The sequence below is a fragment of the Dromiciops gliroides genome, chromosome 4 (genome assembly GCF_019393635.1).
Source record: "Dromiciops gliroides isolate mDroGli1 chromosome 4, mDroGli1.pri, whole genome shotgun sequence".
NCBI classification, from domain to species: Eukaryota; Metazoa; Chordata; class Mammalia; order Microbiotheria; family Microbiotheriidae; genus Dromiciops; species Dromiciops gliroides.
Window position 1 is genome coordinate 217,266,311 of NC_057864.1, and position 13,718 is coordinate 217,280,028.

General features: G+C 38.0%; 1 protein-coding gene across 2 annotated transcripts in view; it reads right to left on the bottom strand.

Annotated features, from left to right (window-relative positions):
* Nucleotides 1–13,718, bottom strand: part of RNF213 (ring finger protein 213) — a 175,184-nt gene that overhangs the window by 74,378 nt on the left and 87,088 nt on the right. For both annotated transcript variants that reach the window (XM_043999869.1, XM_043999868.1), the window contains exons 20-27: nucleotides 13,255–13,404; nucleotides 12,174–12,769; nucleotides 10,029–10,191; nucleotides 7,200–7,417; nucleotides 6,470–6,610; nucleotides 5,032–5,196; nucleotides 2,646–3,801; nucleotides 1,479–1,672 (exon numbers count right to left, since the gene is read on the bottom strand). In XM_043999869.1, coding sequence (XP_043855804.1) covers nucleotides 1,479–1,672; nucleotides 2,646–3,801; nucleotides 5,032–5,196; nucleotides 6,470–6,610; nucleotides 7,200–7,417; nucleotides 10,029–10,191; nucleotides 12,174–12,769; nucleotides 13,255–13,404 — 2,783 coding nt within the window. The remainder of the gene's footprint in view (nucleotides 1–1,478; nucleotides 1,673–2,645; nucleotides 3,802–5,031; nucleotides 5,197–6,469; nucleotides 6,611–7,199; nucleotides 7,418–10,028; nucleotides 10,192–12,173; nucleotides 12,770–13,254; nucleotides 13,405–13,718) is intronic.

The window sequence follows — 13,718 nt, forward strand, 5'->3', positions numbered from 1 at the left end:
TTATCTGGTTTTATAACTGAGACATTTAATGCTCTTCACATACTGCATTGTAAATGATTAAAAATGAATGCTTCAGGGGCGGCTAGGTGGCTCAGTGGATAAAGCACCAGCCCTGAATTCAGGAGTTCCTGAGTTCAAATCTGGCCTCAGACACTTGACACTTACTAGCTGTGTGACCTTGGGCAAGTCACTTAACTCCCATTGCTCCACCAAAAAAAAAAAAAAAAGAATGCTTCAGAATAAATGAATGAAGGAATGAACGAATAAATGAATGAAGAAAAACAAAGAAACAAGTAAATATATTCAGGGTTGGGAAAAGGAAAAAGAAGGTTAGGAAAAATCATCTCACAATCAAGATGTACAATTAGAAATCTATGCAAACAAGAAAGGAGTTGAGTGAGTGGCTGATACTTGAGCCTTACTTTATCTGAATTGTCAAAGGAGGGAAGAAATACATAGAATATTTGGATATCATAATACATTTCATTCAACAGAGAAACAGGAAGGAAAAAGAAGGCAGAATGAGAAATAAGAAGGGAAGATTAAGGGGGCCACTGATTCAGCAAAACACACTCTTAACAATATACAAAAATATCTATATCTCCATTTGTGGTGGCAAAGAATTGGAAACTGAGGAATTGCTCATGTTAGATAATTGCTGGGGGCAGCTAGGTGACCGACACATAGTAGGCACTTAATGAATGTTTATTTATTAATTGATTGCTATAGTTAAAAAATAATCATTTTGGGGGGCAGCTAGGTGGCACAGTGGATAAAGCACTGGCCCTGGGTTCAGGAGGACCCAAGTTCAAATCCAGCCTCAGACACTTGATATTTACTAGCTGTGTGACCCTGGACAAGTCACTTAACCCTCACTGCCCTGCCCCACCCCCAAAATAATAATAATGATAATTACTGAACTAGTTATGGTTTACAAATGTGATAGAATACTATAGTCTGTGCTATAAGAAATGATGGAGATAACTTCAGAAAGACCTGAGATTATATGAACTGATACAAAGTAAAGTGCACAAAACCAAAAGAATAATTTATATGTCAATGGCATTTTGTAAAGATAACAAACTTTGAAATAAACTCTGATTAACACAATGACCAAAGACTCTGATTAACACAATTCCAAAGAACATATGACAAAACATGCTATCTATCTCCAGATAGAGAATTAATAGATTCAGGGCAAAGACTTAATCATATTTTCTTCTTTTTTCTCTCTTTCCTTCTTTTTTAAATTTTGAGATGTCTAATGTAGACTATATAAATATTTCTAATGAGTTTTATTCTTCTTGCCTTCTCAATGGGTGGGAGAGAGGAAAGAGTGAGAGAATCTGGAGTTTAAAATTAAATTAAATTAAAACACATAAAAACACCAATAAAATCTAAGCTATGTAGCAGGGCATTCATGTTTCTAAAGTCATAGATACTCAGCCACTAAAATAGTTAAAAGCCAATGAACTTACTGAAGAGGTGATGTCCAGGTGGATAAGCATGGGATTTTTCTGGTATTTTACATTCAAGAAAGGTAGAAGGGATGCTAGCACTTTGCTTTCATTCACCTGGGGCTCAATCAATCGAATGGTCTTCAGAGGTACTTCCTCCCCAGAATTTTCACATTTCAGTTTGCTATGAAGCCTCTTTACATAGAGGGATTTTCCTGTGACATTGAATATATGAATTAGAACTCCAGGTGTTTTGTTGAGAAATGGGGGGGGGGGAGGGGGAAAGAACAGATGTGTGTAGAAGAACCCCAAAAGACACAAGACTATACACAAACTTCTTGGTATTATATGTAACAAACCAAAAGGTAATATAAGCCTTCTCACAGCCCGAGTTTTCAATATTTTGCTTATACACAGTATGCCATACTACTTTCTCAATAAGATTGAAATGAATCTAAAAAAGCAATTGTAAGAACAGAAGGATTTCTGTAGGGGCTTCTAATACTGTCTGATAGTGAAAAGAAGTTATTGATAATTGAAATTTATTTTCCTCCAAATATTTTAGTATTAACCCTATTTCTATAGAAATCAAAACTGCTAGTGAAAAGCACACTGCCCTTACTGTAACTGAAGAGTCAAGGTGCCTTTGATCCTGACTGCTCACATCTATAAAAAAGAGTAACAACAGAACCCTAAAATTTCATAACTGTGGAAACTTTAGAAAACATTTAGTCTAAGCCAGGAAGTTGAAGTATCCAAGGTTACAAAACTTCCTAGTTATTTCTATTCTAATTTCTATTGGAAGAACAAGGATTAGAATCCAGGTCTTCTTCCTTAGTCCAAGGTCCTTTCCGCTACCCCACACTACATGTGATAGTTACCAAGGAGTGTTACAGAGTCTTCTTTAGAATATAAATGAGAAAGAAGAATGATATACGGTATATAAGTAAGAGATTGAAAAAGTAATTTGAAAGGCAAAATCCCATCTAGACGAGGTAGGCAACATGAGAAGGAGGAGACTCTCCTAGCACTGGTATATAGAATAAGGAGTTAGAACCTTTTGGGGCCTCAGTTTCTCCATCAGCAAAAAAAATATAACTACATGTCAAGGTAATATATCAAGTACCTTTGGTTTCTCAAAAGGAAAAATAAGTATAAACCCAAGTTATACATCTAAGCTATCATTACCAACGCCTGCTCTCTTGGAGGTCACAACCTTCACACAAACACGATCCTTAAACACCGAAGCTGCTGAATGGGTATGATGTGAGACTCTGTAATGACTTCGCAGATATTTTTGAATGTCCACAAGAGACTGCTGAGGGGTCATAAGGACTTTGTACTGACTGAAGACAGAAGGGATATAACAGTGTTCCCGATCACTGTTGCAGACGATCACCAGTCGGTAGTCTTCCCTGTGGCGCTGCACACACAAGTTCTGAAACAGTTCTTCCACTTGGCAGCTCACCTCATAGCTGAGTTCATCTGCATACAGCAGACTATAGACCTTGCGCCCCTGGCACCCCAGGGTGAGGCAGCGACGCAAAAACAGCGACACCTCCTCATATGATGTCAGAGGAGTACAAAGCAGCACCTCATCATAAGAGGGCAGGGGCTGGTGGGGAGTCTCCATGTAGATAGCCAGGGCCACCGACAGCACATCAGAATGAGGGCAAGTGATGACATTAGGCTGGCCAGCCTGTAGGCCCTGCGGGAGATGCCGTTCAGTAGGAGTCTCTCCCATCTCTGATAGGTAAGCCAAGCAAGGACCAAGAGAGTCAATATTCAAGTAATTAGGTAGTAAGGCACTCATATAATCCTTATAAAAGTTCCATACTACCATGACCTTGCTTGTCAGCTCTGGCATAGAGAACAGCACCAACCGTAATTCATCCAAGCTGACCTGGTTCATGTCATGTCTGGATACTCCATAAGATGTACTCAAAATTTTTAAGACATCATATTTGGTGCAATTTTTTTTGATGAAGGATAGCATAGCTAAGGCAGCTTCACTGGGCTTCTGTTTCTTGAGTTCTATGCACAGGTAAACTAACTGTTCAGCAGTGTAGTAGTTAAGATAAAAGTACTTAGACCGCTTCTCAATCATGAATCTTTTCCACTCCTCTAGGAAGAGTTCCATCTGCTTACACAGGGATGCCAGCACTTCAGTCACTTCCCCATTTCCAGTGAGCTGTCCTACAGCCTCCAAGTGGAAGTTCATTTGTATGCAAAACTGACTCTCAGGGCAACAATATACTGTAGCTGTCCAAGACCTGAACAGCATATTTCCAGCAGTATAAAGGTTTATAAAGGCCTGGGAAAGTCTCTGGATATTACAAAATACCTAGCAAAAATGAAAATAAGAGGTAGATTTTACAGAAGAATATTGAGACAGTATAATCTGATATTGTTATTGTTAAAAAAAAAAAGATTCCTCTACTTACCACTTATTTTAGTTCCTCTGACCTTTCCCTAAAAAATGCCTCACCTTTCTCAGCTAATTTTTTTAAAAAAGCTAAAACCAAAATGAGTCTAATAAACCCATTCCAAGCAAAGAAATGGGAAGATAACATATCATTTGTCCAGTGTTTACAGATTTCAGGCAGCTAGGTGGTGCAGTGGATAAAGCACCGGCCCTCAATTCAGGAGGACCTGAGTTCAAAGCCAGCCTCAGACACTTGACACTTACTAGCTGTGTGACCCTGGGCAAGTTACTTAACCCTCACTGCCCCCACAAAAATAAATAAATAAATGGGGGGGGGGGCGCACGCCAGCTAGGTGGCGCAGTGGATAGAGCACCAGCCCTGGAGTCAGGAGTACTTGAGTTCAAATCCAGCCTCAGACACTCAACACTTACTAGCTGTGTGACCCTGGGCAAGTCATTTAACCCCAACTGCCTCACTAAAAAAGAAAAAAAGAAAAAAAAATGTTTACAGCTTTCAAGAATGGACTTGCATTAAAACAAAAAAACTGTATACAACAAAATGGCTTTCAGAAATGATGGCCAACTGAATCTTGGGGCAGTATGAATTCTCTACCAAATCATAAAGTAAGTAGCAGAGAGCAGAAAAAGTTAACTTCCCCATCAGGGACTGCCCAGTATGTTATTTCCATCTCATATGGATAGATTCCCTCAGAAAGTGAGGGGAAAATTCACTTAAAAGATCTTAAAAGGAAACTGACTATCAAAGGGCCAACCATATATCACCATGGAGATACAAAATCCAGCTTAATTCACTTTGACCATTTGTAGCCTTCATATCGTTGCTTCATATCAATTAAAGACATGACTCATTGTTATTTGGGGGGGGGCAGGGCAATGAGGGTTAAGTGACTTGCCCAGGGTCACATAGCTAGTAAGTGTTAAGTGTCTGAGGCCGGATTTGAACTCAGGTACTCCTGAATCCAGGGCCAGTGCTTTACCACTGCGCCATCTAGCTGCCCCGTGACTCATTATTTTTAGCTTCCCAAACCACTCAACCTGAGATGAAACTGAAAAATGTATACCCCCTCCATATAGAAAAGTTAGTGAGTGACACACTTAGTGGCCCTGAAACAGAGAGAGAATTCTAACCTCTGAGAATTTATCCACTTCAACATGATTTTGGTCTTTCTTGCCAGACATCAGCATCAACTTGTTGAGAAGCTCCTTCAGTTCCTCTAAAGAATAATGGCGCACTTCTTCATGATCTTCATGTCTTTCAGGAAGGCGCAAATGTAGCACTGTGTCCAGGGAAACCTACAAAAGATGCCACGGTCATGGTTCTTCCTGCAGAACCACTATGGATAGTGAAAGAAAATTCTCTACTTCTAAACCAGGACTCGAAAAAATATGGCCCAGATATTTCTGCTTTCTTAAGCATTTGTTCACTGCCAGAGAAATAAGTCACCGATTTCTCATTAACAAAGAACTCTGCTACCTCTTTGCTAAGCACCTACTATATTAAAGACATAAAGGAATACAAAGATAAAAACAAGACAGTCTTTTTCCTCAAAGAACTTACAATCTTTATTAGGAGAATAAGATAAGTGTGCAAAAACAATAACAGAATGTTATAAGGACAAATAAAAATTCTAGCTAATTTGCTAATAGGCAATTGAGAAACCAGTGAAAGAAAAACATGAGAAGATAAGTTATCATAAATTCAGCTTGATATGGAAAAAAAGAGATTGGTAAAAAACAATGAGCTTCCCTCCCCTTCTTTGGAGAGGTGGCAGCCTATGGGCATGGAAACACTGCAAACTCAATTGATATGATGGTCTGTTTTCCTGAACTGCTTTTCCCCCCCTTTTTTTATTTTTTGTTACATTTGGGTGGAGAATGGATATATTTGAAAATCAGAGATGTTAAAACAAGAAATTTCAACAAAAATTACCTTTGAAAAGACTTTTCAAAAAAAAGAAAAGCAATATGCCCTCACAAAAGAGAACTCACATTGTTGAGAGGCACAGCCTCTAGGCTCAAGAAAAGTAAAAGTTCCAGCACCATACTATTAACCCTAAAAATCTAGATTCAATCTTTCAAAGGAGGTGGCCATGTACAACTGGTGTCTGAATGTTGCTCCAGCCCAGATCTCTTTCAGATACTTGGATTCATGTCACTAGACTATCCTAATTTAGACCTGAACTAGGAGCTCAGATATGGACTTAAACAAGGAAGGTGTATACTGTGAACCCCAGCTGTTCCAAATTTCTAGTAGTCTTTAAGATCAGAAGTAATGAACCAATGAACTGGATAGACCCTTGTGGGAACATCTAAGAAGCAATTCAAATCCTTGGGAAATGAGGCTGAAGTGATTAAAAAGATCAAAGAATCCAAGAGAAACTGAGCAATAAGTTTAAAAAAAAAAAGTGCAATCAGTATTCACCAAAAAGAAAACTGTCTGGCTAGAGAATCTTCCAAAAAATGCCCAAACATACTTCCAGAAGGACGTATGGCCTCCTTTGAAATTTGTAACAAGGTGGTATCAGGAACATTTATCCCCATTGTATAAGGACCTCAGATCTCTTACCTTCTGACCATCTTTAGGAGGTCGGATAACGTAGATGCCTTTGCTGTTGATGGCTGTTGCCAATGACAAAGATGACAACTCTACAGATCCATGACTATCCTTTACTGTTTTTAGCCATTCCAGGTGTCGAGCAGAATCACGCTGTTGGGAAAGTAAAAGAGAATATGGACCCAAATCCAAATTATCCCATTCATCCTCTCTTTTGACCAAGAAACCTACACAATCCCAATTCACTTCCTGAAGTCAATCTTTGTGCCTTGCATTGTAAAACTGGAGGCCAATTAGTGTATAGTCTTGGGAATAATGGGGAAGAGAAATAAAAGAGAGAGCAATGCAAAACACATTAGGCACTCTTTTTACTCACTAAGCACAATGGAGAGAATTAAAACAATAGTTTCACTATGTTTAATATTTCTGGCAGAGTTTAATTTGGACTTCTTTCAATGGTTAAAATGGAAATGACCTAGTATATTTCTTCTTAAGTTTTCCCAACTGCCAAACAAGCACCCACTAGATATCTCATCTATAGATAATTACAATGAAAAATACTTGTCACTTTACTATCAAGTGGCATAGCTCTAAGTAGGTTTTAAAACCCTGATTTGTTCTTCAGATAAGTCATAAGAACATCAACAAGTAAATAAACCTAAAACAAGCACAAAAGAGGAAATCTTAAAAATTACATAAAAGAAATAGGTTCTCCTCTTCCAAAACCAGCATTGATATTTACCAGTTTCTTGGGCAGATGCTGGTCATTCTCCAGAGCTTTCCATAGTTCCTTCAATTGCTCCATGAACTCCCTAAAGCCTGCCCGAACCTCAAGCTTATATAGTATTGAGGCATAGCCTTGAACGGCATCATGGAAACAGGCCACTCGGTCCACATCCATGTCATTCTCTCCCGCTGAGATGGAGGCCAGGTCGACAAACACCTTTAGTTCATTAATATCTTGGGGAAAAGGTATCAGGATCAGTATATGACTACTTAATTTCTTTGAGCATGGTGATACTAAAAGCTTATGCAATGAGCCCTCATAAAATATTTGGCTTGGAAATTTGATAGGAAATGAGTAATGGGGAGCTGGGGATCTATTTCTTTATTTCAGAAAATGTACAAATGACAAAGAAAGGGATTATGATGACAGTGGGATTCAGGAGAGTTTAATGAGTAGAGAACACCAAACAAAAAAATAAGAATTTCTGGATTCCCTTTACAACTCTTTTATCAATGCATCAAAGCCTTGAACAGTTTCATATGATCGGTGTAAAAAAGTAGAATTAAAAACTGCTTATGTCCTATTTATTCTACTACATAGGAATCAGTAATCCTGTAGATCAATTTGATATAACCTGTAAACCTCACTGAGACTATAAAAAAGGATAAGAAAATGCTAAGTAGCATAGGAGTAACACAAGAGTCAAGTACTAAAGACACTTTACAAATCCTTAAGACATAAACTTCTCCTTTTACTTCTTTTATCCCATCTCCAATTATTTTTACTATCTCATTTTTGTTCTCTTTTCCCATTTCCCTTCTCTCTCCATCCCCTCACAATCAAAGCTTTAGTCCTGCTCATAGTATTTAGGGACAATGAGCTATCCATACCCTTTGATAAAATCATTCCATTGTTGGGAATATACCCTGAAAGTTTTATCAAAAATTTAAAAAGAAAGCTATGTTTTAATATTTGTATAAAATTATTACACATAATTTCAAAAATTCAAAATGCCCAACAGTAGTGATTTCTAAAAACTGAAAATATCCAACATTAGGGAAATGGGGAGATAAAACTGCAGTTCTTTAAGATAATGGAATACTGTAACTGTAACGCCAATAAATGTATGAAAAATCAATGAAGACCCTTTTAATGCAACAGTGAAAAACACAGAATCAAAATAAAAACATACACAATAACTACTTACAGCCATGACAAGAAAAATGAATGAGGATAGAAACAAAGAATCCTTCTACAGTCTTAGAAAGGGTAACCAAAAAATGATTAGGATATTTTACATGTTGAAATTAATTAAAATCAAAATAGTTACCACGAAAGTTTAGTTGGTCACAATGAAGTTCAATATTAATGTTAATGTAATTTTTTAAACTGAAATAATACAGTAAGAAATAATTTTGTTATAAAAATCACCCTACATGAAAGAAAGGGATAAGTTGTAGGGAGAACTGAGATTTTTTTAAAAAGTATCACTGTGGAAATGGGGGAAGGGGAAGATACTATGTTAAAAAATGACCCTAAATTTTTTTTTTCCTTAGGTTCAAATACCAAACATACATAAAAATCAGCAAATATCTTACTTCAGCTACTCTGGAGAAAAGAGGATTCATGAGGGTAAGACCATTGTTTGGGGTCAATAACACATGACCAAAAATAGCAGAACTACTCAACTCTTGTTTGTTCTCTCTATCAAGAAAAATAATCTATGAACTATAACGTCTAGGAAAAAATGATTAATAAGTCATTGATATCCAGGGTAAGGAGGGTGCTAAGAATATCTGACAGAGGTACTTGTGCTAGTCTTATGTACAAGATGATAATTTGGAGTAGATGATATAACCTATTTGGGTGGATTATGGTTCACAGTGTGGTGTGATAAAATAATGCTTGATTAGGAAGACTTAGTTTGAATACTGGTTCTCTTACTGTGTATTTTTACTTTGGTCAATTTGCTTCTCCTCTATGGGCCTAGTTTCTCCATCTAAAAACCAAGGAGGTTGACCTAGATACCTATAGAAATCAATTATAGTTCTAAATTTAAGGTCCAAAAAAATAATAATAAACAAATAATCAATGAATGAGTGGTCCCATAAACTTAGGAGGTCTCTAGTGGAGTACCCCAGGGATTTGTGCATGAACTTGTAAAGCTTAACAATTTTATCAGTGATTTGTATAGAGAACAATTCATCTGAAAAAGATCTGGCACTTTAGCCAACCATATACTCAACAAATCAAGGCAAAATAGCATCCAAAAAAGCTAATTCGATCTTGGGCTACATTCAAGGAAGTATAGTGTATAGGACTAGGATATGTGGACCATACCTGAAGTATTCTGTTCACTTTCTAGGTGTTATATTTTAGGAAGAAGACTGATAATCTGGAGTGTTTAAAAAAAGTATAGTAAAGGACCCTGAGATTACACCATAGAAGATTATGAATGAACTGAGTCTATTTTGCCTAGAGAAAGAGGGACGAGGGGGAAGAGAAGGTTTTGAAGTTGCAAAGAGACCTAGACTTGATGTAAAGAAAAACTTTTTAATGGTTATTAAATGGAATTTGAGGCAATCTCCTTGGAGGTCTTTAAGTAAAGACTGAATAAAATACTTGCCAGGTATGTTGGAGAAAGGACTTTTGTTCAGGTACAAGTTTGGACTAGTTAGCCTTTCAAGTCTGATAGCCTGTAAAATGATGGCTATCTACTATGGTGAAAGGAGTGTCCCCTAAGAAGTTGAAGATCACATAGTTAACTAACTACTAACTAGAAAGTTAGTGGATCAGAAAAATTCAATTTGGATTCTTGGTATCCTAAAATCCACTCAACGTTACCTTCAAGAGCCTCTTTGACCCAGCCAATGAATTCTTTCCTCAGTGAAATTTCTTCCAGACACTGACGCCGGGTCTCATCAATATCTTCTAACAATTGTTTGGCCTGTATGAGTTGACTGCTAATGCGCCGCAATTTCTCACTGGCAGTATTAAATTCATCAGTCTGTAAAGCAAAAATCTTGCTGTATATTGGAAATGAATCACATACAATACTAAACAGGGGCTGGTAGCTTTATCTACCACATGGCATTTCCTTCTCTGAACTTCCTGAACCTGCAGGGATCTTATAATGTACCATGCCAAAAGGAATAGACAAGGATGAGAGCCTCATCCTTGAATAAGGGGAATACAGGGTTGGTTTTGAAGTCTGGATTTTTTCTGTTTTAAATCTAAAACAAACTATTTATCCTATCAAATGCTTTCTTGGCTAGAGCCAGAGCATAGCCTGGGAGCTAGGCTTACACAAGGAAGTTAGTTAAATATTTCAGGTGTAAACTAGACTGGAGAGAAATTAACCTCCCTAAATGGGGCAGCTACATGGCACAATGGAGAGAGAGCTGAACCTAAAGTCAGGATGACTCACTTTCCTGAGTTCAAATCCAACCTAAGATACTTACCCTTGCTGTGACCCTGGGCAAATCACTTCACTCTGTTTGCCTCAATTCCCTCATCTGTAAAATGAACTGAAGAAGGAAATGGCAAACTGACTCCAGTATTTTTGTCAAGAAAACGCCAAACGGGGGCAGCTAGGTGGGGCAGTGGATAGAGCACCGGCCCTAGAGTCAGGAGGACCTGAGTTCAAATCTGACCTCAGACACTTGACACTTGCTAGCTGTGTGACCCTGGGCAAGTCACTTAACCCCAATTGCCTCACCAAAAAAAAAAGAGTAAAGGGAAGAGAGGGCAGCTAGGTGGCACAGTGGATAAAGCAGTGGTCCTGGATTCAGGAGGACCTGAGTCCAAATCCCCAACTGCCTCACTAAAAAAAAAAAAGAAAAGATATGGTCATCAGGGTCACAAAGACATGACTGAACAACAGCAACAATCTCTTGTAAATAATATAAAACTACTGCAAAGGTCCATGTTTCAGTTTTCTGTGTATTCCTTTCCCTTATAGGAATTCTAAACCCTCCACAATAAAGAATCTGGTACTACTACATCAGCATCATTTCATCAGCTACTTTAAGGTTTACAATGTGCTTTTAGAAATGTTATCTCATGTAAGCCTCACAAACACTCTTAGAGGAGGCAGGTGCTATTATCATAATAACCATTTTAAAGAAAGACAAAATGAGGTTACTTTATTTGCCCAGGGTCACATGGACTATAAGGATCTGAACCCAGATTTGAATTCAGGTCTTCCTGACTCCAGGCACAGCAGTCTGTCTAACTATGCCCCTAGCTGCCAAAATTTATCAACTGGGGACCCACTTGGCCACTCCTCAAACAACAGAGTGTCACCAGAATTGCATTTTAAGGATTTTGTGCTTGGCAGGCCCCACCAAAGTTCACACACTAGGGTACATAGTCTTCAAGAATCAAGTTCCCCTCCATATCATTGAAGACAAAGTAGAAGGCTTTCCAAGAAAAGTGTTACAGTCATCCTTTAGGAAAATCCTAATAAGAAAAAAAAAATCCCTTTTCCTTTCTTAAGATGTTAATGCTAATAGCCTCTCAGCAATTAATCCCTTTTTATCAACTAAGGATCAACTACTTAAATTCTTAAATGTTATTCAGAGTTAAAAATGTAAACTCCTTTGGTTATACCAAGCAGAAAATGCAGTATCAGTGAGAAAGAAATTCCCAATACTCCTAATTTGGTTTTTTGAGGTGTGTATGTGTGTGTGTTTTTGTTTGTTTGGGGGGGAGGAGGGGAAGAGAGGCGGGGCAATGAGGGTTGAGTGACTTGCCCAGGGTCACTCAGCCAGTAAGTGTCAAGTGACTGAGGCCGAATTTGAACTCAGGTCCTCCTGAATCCAGGGCCGCTGCTTTATCCACTGAGCCAACTAGCTGCCCCCAAAATTCCCAATACTCTTAAGGAAAGCTTCTTGACAAAGAAATCAGCTTGTGAAACTGGGAGGCTTTAAAAAGCCATAAGCCTATAAGTCCCAACAGTTTTTTGAGGTAGATACCATGCATACTTACAAAGCTTAATAATATCTGAAGCACACTGAAGTCACCAGTCAAACCCAAGTCTTCTTTCACCTTGCAGATGACCTTGGCTGAATCAACAGCCAAATGCAGATGGTGATATTCCTTGATCTGCTCAACTCGCTTACTGATCCAGTCTGATTTGTCATAAGGCTCATGATCCAGCCTGCACATGATCTTGAGGTCTTTAGTTAGATCATCATATTTGTTTACAAAGTTTTGGAAAAAATAATTTACTTCTGCAAATGTAATTTCTCCCGACTTCAGATCCTTATGAAGTCTATGAAATCTTTTGTGACAAGGAGAATATAATTCATCATACACGTTCTCAAGGCCCAGAATCAGCATTTCAGAGTCGTCATCATTCTCCCTGAGTAATTGTGCTTCTTTCTCCCAACAGATTTTGAAGACATAGCTATCTTTTAAGGAGTCTACCTCTTTGGCCATCTCCAGTAACCAGGGGCTCAGATTGTAATAAGTCTTGTATTCACACACAGAAGGAGAATGAGGAAGATTCACCGTAATTACCTCATCCATTCTCTTCCCATTAACATCTTCCAAATGTTTCTGTTCAATATCTCCAAAGTCCACTTTAGAACAACAACAAAAATTGAAGTTCAGAAGTCAAATCGTACCACCATTATGAGATAATACTTAGTTTTATTTGTCCTACTTCTCAATGCATTAATAAATTAAATATTTTAAAATGTGGGGGGGGGGCAGCTAGGTAGTGCTGTGGATAGAGCACTGGCCCTGGAGTCAGGAGGACTTGAGTTCAAATCTGACCTCAGACACTTGACATTTAGAAGTTGTGTGACCCAGGGCAAGTCACTTAACCCCAATAGCCTCACCAAAACAAAACAAAACAAAAAGTAAAACTCTCCTTGGAATTTCCCTCCCGCCCCCCTGCCCCAATAGGCTAGAAATAACCTTCTCTTCCAATACTTGACTTATTCCTCAACTTTTGAGATAGATAAATTACATCTACAGAAATCAAGCTCTGTAGATACATCTACCAATAATGCTCTATCCCTCTAGGCTATTTTTTAAAATGTAAATTCACTAAGGATATCACCTTTTATCAATTCTTTCACCTTTCGACACAACTTCAGGAGACTCTCCACAAATTTTCTCTCATTTTTTAAATACTCTAATTCACGGATTCTGCAAGTTAGCACTTCTTCTAAATCAAATTCTTTCTCCTGGGGTGAAAGATTATTGTTTCCTGAAAAATAAAATGTCCAGTGATAACAGACACATACATTCTTTAATTATTCTTAACTGAACTATTGCTTCATTTCTGCCCCTCTTTTGTATACCCCATCACTGATATCTAAGAAACTATACCTTCTCAAGGGTTACTATATACTTCAGTCCAAATAGTCACTGCAAACAATGAGCTATTGTTGACCTTAGTCTACTGAAGCTCACAAGCATCACTCTCTAAACTAGGAATTGTTGAGAGCAATGAATACATTCCAGGCCTTAATTCATATTATTCTCCTTTGTGCCTCTCCACTGAAGTCCAAGGGGCCTTCT